General features: G+C 41.9%; 1 protein-coding gene across 10 annotated transcripts in view; it reads left to right on the top strand.

Annotated features, from left to right (window-relative positions):
• The window catches only part of STOX2 (storkhead box 2), a 117098-nt gene that overhangs the window by 83856 nt on the left and 15395 nt on the right, over positions 1–17847 (top strand). For 2 of the 10 annotated variants that reach the window (XM_015861442.2, XM_015861443.2), the window contains exon 2: positions 16951–17103. In XM_015861442.2, the coding sequence (XP_015716928.1) occupies positions 16951–17103 (153 nt within the window). Of the gene's footprint in view, positions 1–3798; positions 3902–10271; positions 10411–10844; positions 10970–11028; positions 11247–11300; positions 11431–11510; positions 11787–16950; positions 17104–17847 lie in introns of those variants that run through there. The other 8 variants (XM_032444106.1, XM_015861444.2, XM_015861445.2 and 5 more) reach the window with 8 other exon arrangements.

Here is a 17847-nt window from a genome sequence, read left to right as displayed (position 1 = left end):
ATCCTTACCTCCCCTTGCTTTTGAATCAAAGCTGTTTCCTGGTGTACTTGAGGGAATCTTGATGATTAGATGATCTTGATGAATTTTTTCTTGGAGGCTGGCAGAGTTGAGGTTTGCTGTTTGTGCATCTCCTCCTGGAGCTACTGCTGGTCAGTGCCAGGCCTCATGTTTGTTTCTTGCTACGACTGATTTGTTTGCTCATCATTCAGATATTTCAGAAATATGTAAACACCTATTTAATTATTTTCTTTGAACACAAACAAGAGGTGCCAATAGAATTTATGAAGTTCAGTTGTAGGTTTATTATCCTTAAGCTAACAGTTGTGGCATTTCTTTTATGGATTGTGCAATTTGGCTGAGCAGTTGCTGGTTTTGCTGGAAGCTATCACTACTCATCTTGTCCTCTCTTGTTTGCCAGGTTCCTTCTCCTCTACTTGAGGACAAAGGGAATCATAAATGTTTATTAACTAAAGGTTTATGGTTGGTCCCAAGGCCAAAAACCAAAGCTGGTACAATCATGAAGAGCCCTTTTTTCCCCCTCTACCCCCCCACACCCCAAATGAGCTTCTTAAATGTCATCAATTGATAAGTATGTGAAGCTAAAGATCACACGGAGGAAATGATCTCATGCTTGAATGGCCTCATAGATTCAATCTGAAACCCACTGGCTCTCTCTGAAGCAGGCTGTAAACTCCTTGGGGCAGGACATGCTTTCTTCCAGATCTTACAAAACTGCTGATGTTTCCCTGTAAGGAACCATTTCTTCATACCTGAATTGTGGAGAAAGTGATGCCTTTCAGTTGTGTCGATGGAGAAGACTGCCAGCATTTAAGGGTCTCAAGTATTAATGACAAATGAGTGCCAAAGCAATTCTGTGGGAAATCAGTGTAGGCAAGAAAATTAGGTGGACATTTTCAGTGTGTAATTGCAGAGCAGAGGAGATCCTACCTAGCACTTCTGGTGCCACATATCAGTTCTTAGGCCAGCTTGAATGGTGGTAGTTGCTTTTCAGTGTTGGTAATGACCCTGCCATGTTACTTCCTTGATTTTTTATTTTTTATTTTTCCCTTGATCAAGCAGAAAAATTCCACTTCTTTCAAGTTAGCCAACTCCTTTAATGGGTTGCATGTCAGCTACTGGAACGAAAGCATTTATGCAGCTTGCATAAGGGATTCAAATGATGAGTGAGCTCATAAAGGGAAGAACATTGAATTTCAGGCTGAATCAGCGGTTAATTGGCTGCTTGTCCCTTCTCAGCTCCTCTCCTTTTGTCTGAGCACTAGAGGAGGATGAAGTCATTGTGCTGATTCTTGACCACAGTGCACTGCTGACCTTCACTATTGCACTAGAGCTTGCATCAGCCATGTCTTAAACACCAAGTTGCTCTGACATAATCCCTGCTTTTGCTTTCTCATAAATATCCCCCAGCCTTGTGTGGTTGATTGTTGATTCTAGTGGACTGTAAGACTGACCAGCCCTAAAAAACCAAGATGACTGTTTATACTTGAAAGAAAGCCTTTGACCCACATTGAGAGCAAAACTCACATTCATCGCTTGGATCCACAGCAGGGCACCTTTGCTAGCCTGTGATTTGGCTCAGGAAACAAAATCTCCTGCTTGCCTACAAGCCTGTATAGTCAACACTTTATAAGCAGAGGTAAAAGCAGATGAGGATGTTGTTGCAACTTTCTGATTAGCTCTACAGCTTTGGGTTTTGTTTGCTGGTTTCTGTTTTTACAAAGCATGTTTGAGAGATAGAAACTCCTGCATATGTTCAAGATAGAGGTAGCTGGTCAGTTCACCGTTCTTGTGCAAAAAACATTCCTTTTCCAATAGTCTGTTTAGATGGCGACATCTTTTTAGACAAGCAGAATGCCTAAATAGGTGTAGAGCCTTCCTTAACAGCAGCCATAGAAGAATAATTTTGTTGTTTTCGTAATTAAACCTAAAGACCAATTGTGAAGTAGCATTATGTTGAAGTCACATAAAATACTTAAGTGTTTTGTCTTCTGTCAGCAAGGGCAAGTTATTTGTTTGTCACAGCTGCTCAGGTTCACTTCTGGAAGCACCTGGCTGGCATCACCTGCCCTGTCTCCAGAGCGTGGTCCATCATGTGGTGCACAAAAGGGATTTTTGTGGTGTTTTGTCTCTTGGAGCACCAAGAGCCTGGTATGCCTGTGCTTCAGGTGGGCATTATGGCATATTGCTTCTTGGTGTGTAAGCTCTGCTTGTCAGCTGAGGGCAGGGCTTAGTGTGGGAACCCCTGACGGACCAGGCCCGGCGATGGGCTGCTTGTGTTATTAGTTCTGTGTGTGTGTCTGGGGGGGGGGGGGGGGTTATTGGTTTTTGTTTCTGTTTTACTCTTGGCCCATTGTAAAATAGAGATCTGTGCTTTCCAGACCCTACAGTAGGACTGCAGGTGAAAGCTTGATCAGCAGCTGCGCAGCTGCCCACCATTTTCTACCATTCCTAGAGTGTATGTTGGCATTGCTGCTGGCAGTCAGTCCTGGACTTCTCTCCAGGCCAGGATAAGCTGAACAGGGCCTTACAGTTCTCCTGAAGCTTCAAGATGCTCTCATGCTGTAAAACCATTTCATGGTTGCATCGCAGCTCCAGTTGTAAATTACGAAACAGGCTGCTTTAGGTTTGCTAGATTTTTATCTTAAATCTGGGACAGTCCCAGATGGATAAATTAAGCATGGGTAGTGCACATGATATGTTGGACCTGCTGCACATGTGAGATGAATCTGTGTGCAGTTAGTTTCCAGACATTAAGCTGCCTGAGTTGCCTAGTGTCTGGAAAAGTGGGCAATTACTACAAAAATATGTGAAAAGTGATTTGATGTACAAGCATGCATGGAGTGTAGGATCTCTGTGAATAGTCATAGAATCATTTGAGTTGGAAGGGACCCCTAAAGGCCATCTGGTCCAACTCTGCTACAGTGAACAAGGACACCTACAGCTCCATCAGGTGCCCAGAATCCCTCCAGCCTGGCTTTGGCTGTCTCCCACCGCCTCTGTGGGTAACCTGTGCCTGTTCCTCACTCTCCACTGCTCTCAGGTCTCCCCAGAGCCTTCTCTTCTCCAGGCTGCACAGCCCCAGCTCTCTCAACCTGTCCTCACAGGGAGGTGTTTCATCCCTTGGGTCATTTTTGTGGCCCTCCTCTGGATGCACTACAACAGGTCTATGTCTGTTCTGCACTGAGGACTCCTGATCTGGATGCAGTGCTCCAGGTGAGGTCTCACAGCACAAAACAGAGGGGCAGGATCACCTCCCTGACCTGCTGGCCACAAAACTTTCGAAGTTGGTATTTTTTTCCTTTTTTGTGTTTTTTATTTTTTATTTTATTTTCTTTTAGCGCCTGCTTTGAACACCTGTGAAGAAAGTACTAGCAGAAAGTGGGAGGAGAGGGGTCTGTCTGCACTTGCAAAACCAAACAACTGATGAGTCAAAAGATATGAAAGCTGTTTCAGGCTTCATCTGCTGTGTAATAACTTAAGAGACAGCCTCCAGTTCACTCAGTTTCTTGGGAGCTGTCAATGAAAGCAGGATCTTATTTTACAGTACAAGCTAAGAAAGGGAACTTGTCAGACATAGACAATTTACAGCCCGTTTATTTTCAGCATTCTCGTAATTCCCTTTATTTGAAGTAAAATCCATCTTCCTGACAGACCAGCCTCTTACTTCCCTTAATCCTGCAGCAAAGTGATAATCTGTTATTTGTGACCTCATAGGCTGTTGCTACGGAGAATGCCGTGATATCACAGGGCCTGTACTGTGACTTCACTGCTTCACTTGGAAGGAGCCGTCCAGCTCTCTGTGCTTGTGTATTTTTGGTGTTCTTTTAGCATTTCTCAAGGAGTGCTGTCTGGCAAACACGTGTGCATCATACCTGTCTAGGTATGCATAGGTGATGAACGATAGAGGCTGTGTGTCAGGGGCAAATTTGTGTTGATTATTTTTGGCAGAGTTGTTCCTACCCTCAAAAGGTTTTATGTTAGCAGCAGGAAGATGTCACTGGGAAGTTAGACAGAGCTTTCTCATCCCAGATCACTAAAGACACCAGGAGAAAAGGACACTGAATAGTGGAATTATTTTGTCTAAACCCAAGAATTACTTCTAACTATCCTCCTTCTTCCCCTGAAGACTATAACTTTGTAAAACCAAAGTGTTTCTTGGAAACACCAGTGACACTAGAATTTCCACTGAGAGAATTTTCTCAGGTACAAGATGAAATACATATTAGTAAAACATTTATGCCATTAAGTTGACTCTTAGGGTCTTAACTATTTAATTAAAATATGAAGGAGATGCATAACGTTAGACATTAGGCCTGAGACCTTCAGATATTACTAAGTAACTTGCATATATAGATTCTGTTTTCGTTCAAGTCTGAGCTTTTTTGCCATATTGCAGGAATGAGTGCCCAAAATTAGACTCCTCCATGACTGTCCTTATTTTCAGAAGTACTGAGAGTACAGCAGCACTCAATGGAGATAAAGGGAAGTGCAAACCTACATCGGTTTTGAAACACAAGCTGTGACTATTAGAAACAACATATGGCAATAGGAACCAAACTTGGCTCTTTTAATATCACTGCCTTTGACCGTAGCAGTAACTTTAAATCTCAGTGTTTTTCTGTCTTCAAGAGTGAAGTTACCAGAACCCAGGAAAAAAAATATATAGATTATTAAAAGAAGAGAGTAATTCCTTTGTTTTAAATGTTTCCTTTTTGGATACACTGGGAGGGATGTTACTGAACAACAGGAAGACATATTTCCATCTCTATTAAAATCTGTATTCTGTTTTGACTGTTAATTACAGTCGATTTCATTCTTTGTTTTCACTTTTTTATTTTTTTAATGTGTCATATGAATGTTCCTGCAGAGGAGTTTAGTGGGATTATATGTGCAGGTATTTAATATATGGAAGGTATTTAAGCTAAATCAGGTTTAAAAAAAAATCGCTCTTATTCCAGAGTAAGTGTGGATTTCCATAGGTGTAATTACGTGGTGGCAATTCTGCCAGTGAATTATTCTTTCAGATGAAAGCTTTGCAGTCTGTCCCCATCTTATCTCTGTACCCAGAGATTCCCCAAATCAGGGTCAGGGAGTGTACCAAACCAGATGCTGCATAATAAAGCTGCAGTGCAACATCTCAATTAAACATAGTACCATAATTAAAATACAATACCACAAGTTAAGCGAAATCTTCGTGCAGAGGCTTGGCAGGCCACACGTGGCACACATGACACACTTTGGGAAGCCATGTTTTTTCAAGTGCTGGTGGATTACACCTTCTTTCTAGAAACTACCTGTGTGTGTGTGTGTGTGTGTGTGTGTGTTTTGAAGAGGTTCTCATAAAGCAGCAGTAAACTTCTGAAGACAGTATTGGTGATGACATGTTTAACTGCTTTCATATGTTTTGGTTCAGACTGCCCAAAGTGTTTGCTCCCTCAGTGGAGTGGTACTGCATATGTACCTTATTAGCATGCACACTAATGTACTCTGTTTTCTCCATTGTATTCTTAAGCCCCCGTCCTTCCACTGGCTTTGCTCCTGCATTATAAAAGCTTACAGGCAACACATTGAAGAACGAGCTGAATGCTTCTTTTTAGGAACCTTACAAGCTCCAAAGAGTGACAGAGCCCATCTGCAGTCACTGGAGGATGCAGGTTCCCTTCGTCAGAGCATGAGCTTTGGAGGATGCTCCCTCTGCTGCAGCACTGGCAATTGGGTTTCAGCTCTGGACTGACAGCAAGATGTGTTCATTCTCTCCAGCTTTTAATTGGGGCTGGGAATGGAGGCTTTCACTGAGTCCTTTGTAGCACAGGGTGAAGGTCAGCCTGGAAAACAAAACAAAGGCAAGCGCCTGGTGGATGCAGAGCACATGCAGATTGGCTTGCAGAAAACAACTGTCCCTTTGTTCACTTCTCTCTTCACCAAAACACACAGCCGTTCCCACTTTGCTTATTCCAACAATCCTGTAGACCCTTGGATTTTCCCAGCCTTCGTACAGCTGGAAAGTTTATTTCTCACCATTTGGTTGTTATTCCTGCTTCCGTTCAGCCCCGCTAAGCATTTGGATTCTTTTAGCAAGTCTTCTTTCATCATTAGCATCACATCTGCTGCATCGCCTGCTTTAGGAGTCAAACAATATTCATCTCTTTCCTTGCATTTCCTTTTAACCTTTCTTGTGTTTTTCTTTACGTCTGTTGTTTCTTGTTTTGCCCTGCAATCTGCCACCGATCATATTTCAATCTTCACAGCCTAGGCTTTTCTTTAAGCAGGCTGTACGTCAGCTCTAAGGCTAGCATTTCTAGGTACCAAACAGAAGAAACAGCACAGATTTCAAAACCTACTTTTAAGGCTGTGTTTAGCCCTGGTAAGTGGGGGCTGGTTAGTGCAGCATGTTCTCTTCCCGTGCCATGAAATGTACTTAGCCAGAGCTTGGATTTACACATCCCCTATGTTTTAATCTAAGAATTTCATGTGAGTGTTTACCAAACTTATTCAAGAAATTACTCATCTAGCCTTTTGCTTTAGTTCAGTGTCATTTGAGACCATCAGCAGCTCTTGAGGTCACTTCAGGAGCCCAGTCTAATATCCTACTTTAGTTTTCTCTGTACTGGATAAGAGGGCAAACACACAACTATTTTTATGTGCTTTCGTCTTTCAGAAAACTGGGTCATAGCAACACTGGAGGAGCACAAGGATGCCCTGTCCCTGGAGACTTCAAGGCCAGGCTGGAACAGGCTCTGAGCAACTTGATTGAGCTGTGGATGTCCCTGTTCATTGTATGTAGTGGAGCTGGACTAGATGGCCTCTAGAGATCCCTTCCAACTCTAAGGATTATTTGATTGTTGAGTCCTGCTTAGAGTACAGGGGAAGAAAAAAAAAGGAATTTCCAGTTCTTATCCTAGGAAAGGGTTAAGTGTACTATGTGCAGTGAGTGTTTTGTTTGTAACAGTTGCATTAGAAATCTGAAGGGTGAGCTGTATGGTCACAGTTGCTCAGGTTCATTAAGATGGCTAATGAGGGCCTCAGAAGAGCCTGGCAGGAGCTGAGTGAAACAGCTGAGCCATTTGGCAAAACAGTGACGTCAGCAATATTGTGGAAGGCAATGCAGCAAGTGTGGGAGGGTGTCATGCTGTAATGCTTTCACTTCAGGAGCGTGGTCTGCATGTTGCTAGCGTCAGATTGGTGGAACTGCTGGATGAGTGATGATCATTCAAGGTGTAAAATGAAGGTGTTAATCTTGTAATAGTAATAAAATGCCCATTGGAGGTATTGGTTTACTGTAATACAGTGAGCATTCAATAAAATTAAGCAAAATCCATGAGAAATGGACAGGAGGAAATGCATTTAATCTAGTGTACTGTTTAACCAGGGGAACCTCGGTTTCCAGATATGTCATTTGTTTGGGGGAGGTAGGTTTTGGTTTCTGCATTTGCTGATCGTTACACTAGTTGGAAATGACCCAGTGAACTCTAAACTGCTAAGTCTTTGGAGTGTCTAACCTTTTCTTTTTAAAAATACTTTGGCACTATTATAATTGATTCCATCCCTGGCCTTTTCATCAGTTCTCTCTTAGCCAGGAAAAACTGGGCTGTTAAAGGCTGCTGCAGTACCATGGGACTCGGTTCAGTATTACAGACTCTAAACCTGAAGTTATCTGCCAGTCATCATTATTTGTTTGCAAAGCTGTAACCACCTCAGTGTCATCTTTGGGATGAAAATCCTGCCAAAGTTCCAGCAATCAATACAAATAAGAGGAGGTGCACTGTGTAGTCAGCTTGTGTTGCTGATCATCCTTTCACCTTCCAAGAATTTCAGCTGCTGACTTGCTGTGTGTGTGCTGCAGCATTCCCAGCCACACTGACACGGTGCTGGCTATACTGAAGTCAATAGGGAGGAGTGAGGGGCTAAGGCAGCTGACTGTTGTGCTCCAACAGCCATGTTCTGTGCTCGCAGGGCTGTTGGCAAAGGGATCTTTATAGTTATTGGTTTTCTTTTGTTTCTCATGTGCTCATGCTGTCTTGAGAAACATCAGGTGCTTTTCAATGCTTCTATCTTTCCTTGCATTTAAACTATGTACTGCCAGAAAATAGGCAGGCTTTATCTATCTATTTATCTGTCTGTCTATCCACCTGTCTGTCTATCCATCTATTTCTTTATTTTTAGGTTAGCATCACTGTAGCTTTAGTATTAATTCAAAGAATTTAATAGTAACATGTTTCTGTGCAAAAAAATAAATCAATATATTGCTGTTCTTTAGTCTCCTCCCATCCCCCAGTCCCTGCTGTAAAATCTAGCATAGAGAATTCTTCCTGTGATTTAAAATGTTACTTGCTTTCCAGTGAGGGTGATTGTTTCAGCCGCCAGCTATCTTGGGTGGAGTATTGTGTGTTGTTCTGTTTCTCCTGTAAAGGCTGGTGGGCTCATTCAGTCGTTGTTCACTGGGTAGTAACAAGTGTTACTTAGCAAGTGTTGCACTGAGTCCTGGTTTTAACCTGGGTAGGCAAGGTGTAAAGTGTCACTTGTTCTGCATCTTAGTTTCTTTGACTGTTCAGCACATTAGAAGACTGGCTTCTTAAAGCCAGGAAAGTGAGGTCTGAAGAGGGGAAGCTGCACTCTCTGCCCATATGTTGGAGTCTAAGCAGTGTGGGGAGGAAAGGAGTAGGCTCATGGACAACATAGCACAAAACCAGATGGGCATAACTTGCTGGGATACTGCCTGATTTAATATCCTAATTGAGTTCCCTCTTGTGCTTTATGATGTGCTTTCTGAAAAAAACAGAAGAATTGTGCAGGTAAGCCAAAGGGGAGCTTCTCAGCATACTGCCAGCGTGCCACTCTTAGCGGGGCATTAATATTCCCAAATCTTCAGTATGAAGAGATTTCCTAAAGAAACACAAGCATGTATTTGCATCTTTCTGATGTTCATTGGTCTGGTTTCTTCTGGATCCGAGCCATTAGTGGGCCATTTTCCCCAGGCTGCTCAATGAGGCCACTTCTGTTGGATGCAGTTGTTGTGGCCTATGGCCTGTGATGGGTAGCCATGGCTTCTTCATCTGCAGGCTCCAGCAGCTGAGTGCTGATGGGCAATGGTAGCCTTCCACCTTCGGCATCCTCTGAAGCTGCTTCTGTTTTTTCATGCAATAAGTGTGTGCTGTAATTCACTTTTAAGCCCACAGAAATGTTTCTTCTTGGAATGAATTTTGTTGCAGTGCAGTGGATGTGGGCGCAGCAGACAAGCAAGCCGAGTTTCCATGGGGTGATCATGGGGGATCCAAACGTTGGCAGTGCCAAGTTGGATTTATTGGAAACTTTGTGGCTGATCCTGCAGCCCTGGGGAAGGAAAAGCTCCTGTGAAGCTGAAGGAAGATTTCCTGGAATGAACATGGGAACTGGTGACTGTGTATAGCAAACTCTCAGCTTTTAATGTGGAGATCCTGGCTGTTGTGTGACTGCAGGTGTAGCAGAGCACCCTGCATGCCTTACATTTGTAAATCAGCTTGGTTATGCTATGGCTTTGCTGCATAACAGTTGGCACAGAGCTGTGAACAAGAGTGATCTTTTAGTGGAGCAGCCCAGCTCTGTACTGTCCTCTTGAAATACATGGAGCTATTTTGGGCTGGGTGAGATTCTTTCACTGCCTGGGTCGTTGTAAAGCTGGGCTGGCAGCAAAGTGCTCACTCTAGGGGGAAGCCAGTTGCCCACCTGTTTTGACCCAGCATATGTGGGTCCTCAAGTGCCGTGCTTCAGGAATGTAGGGGTTATGTGTCTGCTACACTTCAGAGTGCTTGGAATACAGGAGCCTTTAAAGAATAGTCCTATGGCAGTGCTCCTTGTTTTGTTTGCTCTTGTTTCTGCCTTCCTGGTCCTCTCATTTTGACAGATCACCTCTAGAAATAGCTCTTTTGCAGTAAAGACAATTCTAAGTGTTTCTTTCTATTGACATTCCCAAATAACTCAAAATGTTCCTCCCAAGCTGCATCTGTCCCTCATCACATGCTGTTCCTTCCTCTTCTTCTGTGTTTTTCCGATGCTCCAGCTTAGCATATCCTTTAGCAAGCAATGGAAAACCTAGCACTGGGAGTGAGATGGTGACACAGTGACCTCGTTCTGAGCATTACTTTCTTTGTCAGGAGCAGCAGAAGCTGAGGCAGCTCTGCTGGCTCTCAGCACTTGGAGCAGTTTGACGTTTTCTGCCTGGCAGGGTTTCAGGGCTCACTTTGTTATGAGCCCAAACGGTGAATGGAATGATGAAAAACGAGCTTGCAAGAACTTGTCCACTGCTTTTAATTTTTTGATAAACAGTTGCAGCAGCACAACTTTGATCCAGTGTGGAGTAATGCTGTCTGTTACGTGCAGGGCTGCAGCATTCTTCGGGACTGACAAAGGAGAGTAAGTCTTTTCTTTAAATCAACAGAAGAAAAATTAGTGTCGTGTTTAAATAGTGAATAATTCAGGAAAATACAGCTCTGTGTAAGTGTGTGTGTGTATGCGTATGTGTATGTCTGAGCATTGGTGGTTTTGTGTGTTGTGGGGGTGTGTGTGCATTAAATCAGGAAGAGATGTTGGGGGGTACATTTTTTATCTTGACCGGAGGGTTAGAGCTTTAACTTGTCTTTGCTAATGCATGTAAATAGCTTTCTTGTCCACTTAATGAGGAGGCTGGCTTGTTATCCTGTACAATGCAGCTGGGCACGGTTCCAGAAGCAGAGGCACTTGGTTTCAAAGACAAAGAAGCCAGCGCAGACGTAGGGAGAAACCTGGAACATTGCGCGGTGGATTTTTTCAGAGCGATGACTCATTTCAGTTCACAAAGGATTCTGGGCAGGGTAGTGAGAAGTCAGGTTGGCTGATCCATTCCTATGACTTCACTTTGCAGAGAGCCAGGCAGAAGAGGAGTGACACTGCAGAATCCTGAGGCACTGCAGTGGAGAGGTGCTTTGCTAAGAATGTGAGTGCCTTCGAAATAGGGGGTGGCGTCAGAACGGGATTCCAGCTGTGCCGAGGAAATGGGGCAAAAAGGAGAGAGATGTTTTCAAAACACCGTGTAGGAGTTGTATTTGTAGGGCCCCTTGGATTCTCTGCTTCCTCCTCCCCTTCATTTCTTAACCATTTATTTCTTGTGCTTATGTGAGAATTAAGTGTGCAATGGCATTCCCTTCGGTGGAGCTGCACAGATCCTACATTCTCTTTTATTTTCTGGAAGCCTCTACTTCTTTCTTGAAGAGGTGGGTGTTCGGCATATTGCTGCCTATAAGCGTGTTTTGTTTTTCTTCTTTCAGGTCCTGTGGCACTGATCTCTGCTCCTGCCATCTTCCACAGTGATATAAAGCCCCAATATGCACAGTGTTCTTACATCACAGCTACTCTGGATACTGTACTGGAGCATGGAACCAGATCATAGGGGTTCAGGTAAGTCCCCCTTTTTTAACATATTGTGTGCCACGAATATAGACACGGACATTTACTAAGAGATGTGTTTTAAAATTACAATTTGTGTAAATACATTCTAGAGCACACAATATATTAAAAAAAAGTAATAATAATAACAAAACAGCAGTTCTACCCTCCTTCATCTCAGAATAAGCAGTACCTCAAAAATCAAAACTGAATCCTCTCTGGGAAAGTTCCGTGCTCCAGCAGAAACTTTTTATGCTTCTAGTCATAACACGTGCTGGGATATATATCACTTTGGATCAGGAGGCAGCTGACCACTGGACATGAACCGAGGAACGAAATCCAAATTTCAGGAAATGCTCAGGAGGAATGTATGTAAGACAAACCTGGATACTGTGGGTATTTTAGCACCTCTTTCCAAACACAGTGTGGCACTCAATGAACCTGCAGATTGTGCTTTTAGCTGGGTCTGACCATGTGAAAAGAAAAGTTTACATAATTGAAGAGCAGTTCATAACTGGTAGAGAGCTAGAACTTTGTTCAGAGGCAAGTGTTTGTCATGTGGTTGCTCATTGTTAGGGTTGCTGTATTTTCTTCAGACTGGTTAAAATTGTACTGGTCATACTGCCGGGTTGCATTCTTGAAGTGTATCTGCAAGAGGAGGTATATTTTGATGTGCATGCATTTTGGGGGTGCAGAATGAGCTTCCTGTTTCAAGAATGTCTGCTACTTGTACTGATGCACCTCTGTTTAACATGCTCTTAAATGTAAGTAAATGGCAGAAGCTTTAACTTTTGTTATTGAAAATCAACCTTCTAATATGCATAACTATCCAGTAAGCACAGCCTGCCGCTTTGTCCTGAAAATACTCCAAAACTGGTTTAAAATGAGGATTTAGCTATGGCTGAAAACAGTGAAAACAATGTAATTTCTAATTTTCTTTATTAAAGATTTGGTTAGTAAAATGTGTTCTTTCTTATGATGTGCTAGTGCAGATCCAAGGCATTTCAGGGTAATCTGGGTAATATAGAAATCTGCACGTCCTTCTGCTCCCTCATGTTGTTTAATCAGATGAAAGCATTATCTGGCTTAAAATGGCAATTGTATGTCATCATTGTGGGTGTACGTATGAAAAGTTCAGTTTGCCACATCTAAGCAAGTATTTTGTGATTAGTGTGATTCAGTTATGTTGAGGTGTGAGTGAAAAGGGAGTGATGTGCAACCCTGGCCAGGTATATTACTTGTGGGGCATCTGTCGCTTCTGCGAGTCAACTTGAAAATGTACTTTTCCTAAAGGAGACTTTTCACTTTCAGTGTATTTGGGGGTTAGGGGAGAGAAGGAGGTGAAAAATACAGTAGTTGAATAATAATAGTGAATAATATTAATAACAGTGAAAATACAATAGTTGAAGAGCCTTCTTTCTGTCCCCTACTGGTAGTTTTGTTTTTGTTACTTCTCTTGTGTTTGAAGAGCAGCTTTGTCTAGTTCTTCCTGGAGTGAAACTGTGGTTGATTGCTGACCAAAACATGTTGTTACCAAGAAAACGCATGTAGGGAATTTTTGTTGAAACTACATCTATGGCCACAAGGCGCCATGAATTACTCTAGTTGTTTGATGCTTTCTGATTAGTTCTGTAGCTCTGTAAGTGGCAGAAGTAGTAACCTGATGTGTGTTTTCTGACGAGGTGCTCTCTTGTCTGGTGGGACGTGGTTTTGCCCCATGTTCCAAGCAGTTGGAACCTGTGTACCAAATGTTCAACGCTGTAGAGTTTCTGTTGTCTACTGAGTCTCGACCTCTCTGGCACATGCATGTACTCAGAATGTGTTTGTGCAAGCTTCATTTCCCTTGGAAACCAGGCCAAAAATTATGTTTAGAGCTTGTTTTGAGCCACAGGAGGCAAAAGGGTGGAGAGGTGTTGAGAGCCAGGATGGCCAATTTGGCTTTCTGTGTTTCACAGGATGCATAGTGTAATCAGAGGATTTATTCAGCATTTCAAGGAACGAATATATATAAATTCTAATAAATTGTGGCTTTGTGTTGTAATTTTGTGAGTTTTCCTTTTGAATGGCTGTACTGAGTCAGTTTAATTTATAAGTCAAGAGGTGATTATTCAAACAGTCCTCATGCAAACTTCATGAGGCAGGGAGTCTGACTTTCAAGTCACTTCTTTTCACCAGCAGAATCACTAATAAAATTTCTGTCATCTGTATGTAGTTGGTAGTTTAATTACTGATAGATGGTGAGAAAGACAGTCTAGCTCATTTCCTGCTGGGATGGTGGTACCCTGACTTTCAGAGAGCAGAGACAGTAGGTCAACTGGCACAGGAAAGCCTCTGGTTCATATGGTTTAAGGAGAGGTAAATTTTCTTTGCCAGCTCAGTTGCAGACTATCACTTTCTCATCTGTATATTGAAGATAGCTATGGTTACTCTGTTCTTCTGAATATTTTTGAATCCTTTGAAGAAATGTGCTATGTAGGAGCTATGTGTTTATTTTATTTGCTACTTAACCTCTTGTTCTAAGTAACAGAAATTATTGTTTTCCCACAGGGTAGTGTTATAAAACCCCCTATGGCATAAATAAGGGCAGCCCCCATTTATTGTTTGTTATGTGCTTAGACTCTTTTTAAAATGAGGTACCACTTAAAAAGTGTAGGAAAACTTTTAAAATTTATTTAAAGAGATCATTGGAAAGGCACTGCAGTCACAGAGCTGAAACTATATACATATACGTATAAATGTATAGATAGTATTTAAACAAAGCTTGCAGTCAGCTGGTGAAAACTGCTTTTTGAGCTTCAGTTTTCATTTAATTGGGAACATAAACATATGAAAGTTGAGGATAGTAATTTGGTTTCAAAAGAAAGCTGCTTGAGACAAGCATCAGCCCGAGCTAACAGGAGCCATATGGATGGTTTGTGGATGGTTTGTGTAAGCGATGTGATCTTCCAAAAGGGGAAAAAAAAAAAAAAAAAAAAAAAAAAAAAAGAAAAGAAAAAAAAAGTAGGAAAAGCAGATTTTTATTTTATTTTTTAAACAGATCTTTTCAATTGTAGTCAACCTTCCATTCAGAAGGCTAGACAGTGTTTGTACACGTAATTGATGTTAATATATTAAATCATAGACACAAGGAAATGTTGTGTTGTTGTGCATCAGAAAAGTTTGTTCACTTAACTATAACCACAGAGTGCTTGTAATTTCCCAGAGCTGTGGGCTATTTAAGATGAAACCTGGCAAATTAGAGCCTCCCTGGGTGAGGGGCTTCTGGCTTTCTATCACTAGGTCTACTGCAGGCGTTACCAATGTGTGTCAGCCTTTTGAAACCCAGAGTCACTAATTAACTCCAGCAGACCATTACCGACTGAGGGCTGCAGAGTTAATTTGGACTCAACAGAGGTGAAACAAGAGTTGCCTTGTCATAATGGAAGGTTGAAAAATATTCCATGGAAGAGTGTAAGCCTTTACAAAACAGAAAGGAGGGCTCTCATATAAGCAAATACTTGTTGACCATTTCCACTCCATTTAAAGATATTTAAGTTGTGGTTTTATGCTCAGTTGTCATCTTACTTTCTAGGTAGTGAAACATTTGTTAACTAGCAATAGCATGCTCTGCTAGAGGTTGTGTTAGTGCTAAGCACCTGGTAGGTGAGGCATGGGAAACAGAAATAGTGGAAACTCTCAGCTTGTTGTTGACATTGAGGACCCAACTGGCAGCAATCAAATCAAGTAGGCTGAGTGTTTTCTGCATGCTAACCTAAAAGTAATTCTGTGCTGGAGGCCTGCTTTGGAAAGGGAAATCATGCGCAGTGCAAGGTGACTGACATCCAGATAAATGTTACTGTTGCGTAACCCATATTTACTCAGGTTTAAGTTAATGAGCCCCAGCAGGGTGATCCCAAAGGTGTGCCCTGCAGATGTGGTGCCATCCAGGGAGAGGGCTGGGTTGCTCCCAGCTCAGGTGTGTTCACAAGGGCACTTGTGGCACCCATCCTGTGCATATGAAGGGCAGAAGCTTCTGAAATCACTTACCCCAGTCTGCATGATTCCTAGTATAACTCTGATGCTTTTTAGACATGAAGCTAACCATTCTCCTAGACAAAGTGCAGAGGTGACTTGTTGTGTGTCTTGGTGATAAGAGATGAACAAATTTCATCTGATAGCAGGCACAGTTATCAGTAAACGGTTATTAATAAATGTGATGTTCTCCAATGATGATGGGACAAACAGCATTTGTTCCTGAGTCATGTGGAATTGCACCTCATTGCATTTCCCTGTAAGCTGTCTACAACCTCTCTGATTGATACTTCTTGCATGCAGAGAGCACTTCTGGCAGGAACTTCTCGGGCAGTTGTAGGTGAAAATATCCAGAACAGATTATATGTTAAGGTCATCGCTCTGTCATCACTCAAAAGGAGGGTCTTGTGGTGTACTGTGTTGAAGCTGGAGGAGAAGTGCTGTGATGGGACTGTCACAATGACGTGGTCAGGCCTGATAAAGCAGCAGCAGTCAGGAGGCAGCGTAGTGCCAATGTGTATTTTAAATCATTATTGTGCTTGGGTAATGTGTATCACTGTTGCACACAACAGATTGTACAGCTGGTGCATTGAAAAACATTGCTGGTATGTCTCACTGAGACAGTTACACAATTTGCTACTCTCACCAGTTCACCAGTTCCTTTCTTTAACAAAGTAACGACTATAATGCAAGACTAAATGTATTTTGATAATCACTTTCATGGATTGAAAGTCCCTGTCTAGTAGCTATTCCCATCTAGTAGAAGTAATAGGAACATAGAATTCATAGGGCAAATATCAGATTCTTAAAATTACAGAGAAAAGTTTGAATATTATTTGTTTTCCACTGTCAAAGGAAATATTTTAGTTTGTTTCTCCCTCTTTTGAGATCATCAGGGATATAATAAAATCTCCTAAAAATATATGATCTCTACAGAGGCATTAGACATGTAGATCTCAGACAGACTTATTAAAAGTACCAGACTTTAGGTGTTTGCTGCTTTTGTGCCTTTAAAGAGTGTGTTCCGCTTCACAAACTGAGTGGAAATTGTATTCATTAACACATCAACGTATTTTTGTAATCTCTGTTACTAATGGATGTATTCTGTCCAATGGAAGTGGTAGGCAATCCATACCACTAGCCAGTGAATGGGTTGTGAAATCTCTGCACCCAGAAAAATGTGCATATATCTTTTGTGTATGGATTTACCTAGTGGGATGTTCAAATCTAAGATTTTGGAACCTTAAATGCCACTTTGTAGGCATTTTTCTATTGCACCCTTTGAGAAGCTGTATCTGCATTGTATATATCTCCCCTCCTCCAAAGCTCACCGTGTCCAAGTTCTGAAACAAGCACATTGATTGAAATAAGTTGGATGGTTCTCATTCTGCACTGTACAAAGACTGCAGAGCTGTATGCATCGTTTGCAACTGTGTCTCTTCATCGTTGTTCTGTAAGCAGCATTTTTATATTAAAAAAAAAACAACAATGCTTCATTGCACATCTGTTGTCTTTTTGCAGGTGATGTATCACCAATCAGCATGTCTCCCATCAGTCAGTCACAGTTTATTCCACTTGGGGAAATCCTTTGCCTGGCCATCTCAGCAATGAACTCTGCCCGAAAACAAGTCACACAAGAAGCACTAATGGAGCACCTAACAACCTGCTTCCCAGGTAGCTGTGCATGAATAAATCATTGGTTGGAAGAGCTCATGCCTGTAAAAGGGCAGTTAAAGAATCCCCCTCTCACTGCCTAAAAGATGCTTGTCTGTTTGGCTTTTTTAGAAGATGGAGTTTCAGCATTTAGTAGTCTGTTTTTCTTAACTCTCCTGGATGGGAATATCGATTAATCATGAGATGCTACCCAGAAGTGAAGGGAAGGTTTTGAGTTCTAATCTTAAAACTTTCTGTGTTCTTTTTTCTTGTATGTACAGACAGAGAAGTTCCTTTTGATGGGGCCATTCATGTGAGATGCATTTTGCAGGGTCAATTCCTGGCTTTATGTAAATACTATAACAACGTCTTGAGATACTAAATCGTAACTTGTGTTGGAGTGTTTGTTTCTTTTTTTTTTTTTTCTTTTTAACTGATATCAGAATAAGTCTATTTGTCACTTCTATCACAGAACACCTTCTTTATCATCATAATCAAGAGAGTTTAAGACTTTTGTATTACTTAAAGAGAATGAAAGCATATGTTGGAGCCAGAGCAGACTAATTCCACCTCATGGCTTTCAGTCTGGTTTTAAGAGCTCTGTTAACTTCATTCTGCTGTTTCATGTACCATCATTCGCTCTGTGTAGGGCTGACCTCACAAAGGTCTGTGCAGAGCGTTCTCTTTAAAAGAGCAGGTTTCCCACATCCTACTTGTGGAACAGACTGTTAAGTCTGGTGGGGCCTGATAGATGTGCTAGCGTCC

This window comes from Coturnix japonica, chromosome 4 (assembly GCF_001577835.2).
Source record: "Coturnix japonica isolate 7356 chromosome 4, Coturnix japonica 2.1, whole genome shotgun sequence".
In the NCBI taxonomy this organism is placed as follows: domain Eukaryota; kingdom Metazoa; phylum Chordata; class Aves; order Galliformes; family Phasianidae; genus Coturnix; species Coturnix japonica.
This window is presented reverse-complemented; position numbering and strand designations above follow the sequence as displayed.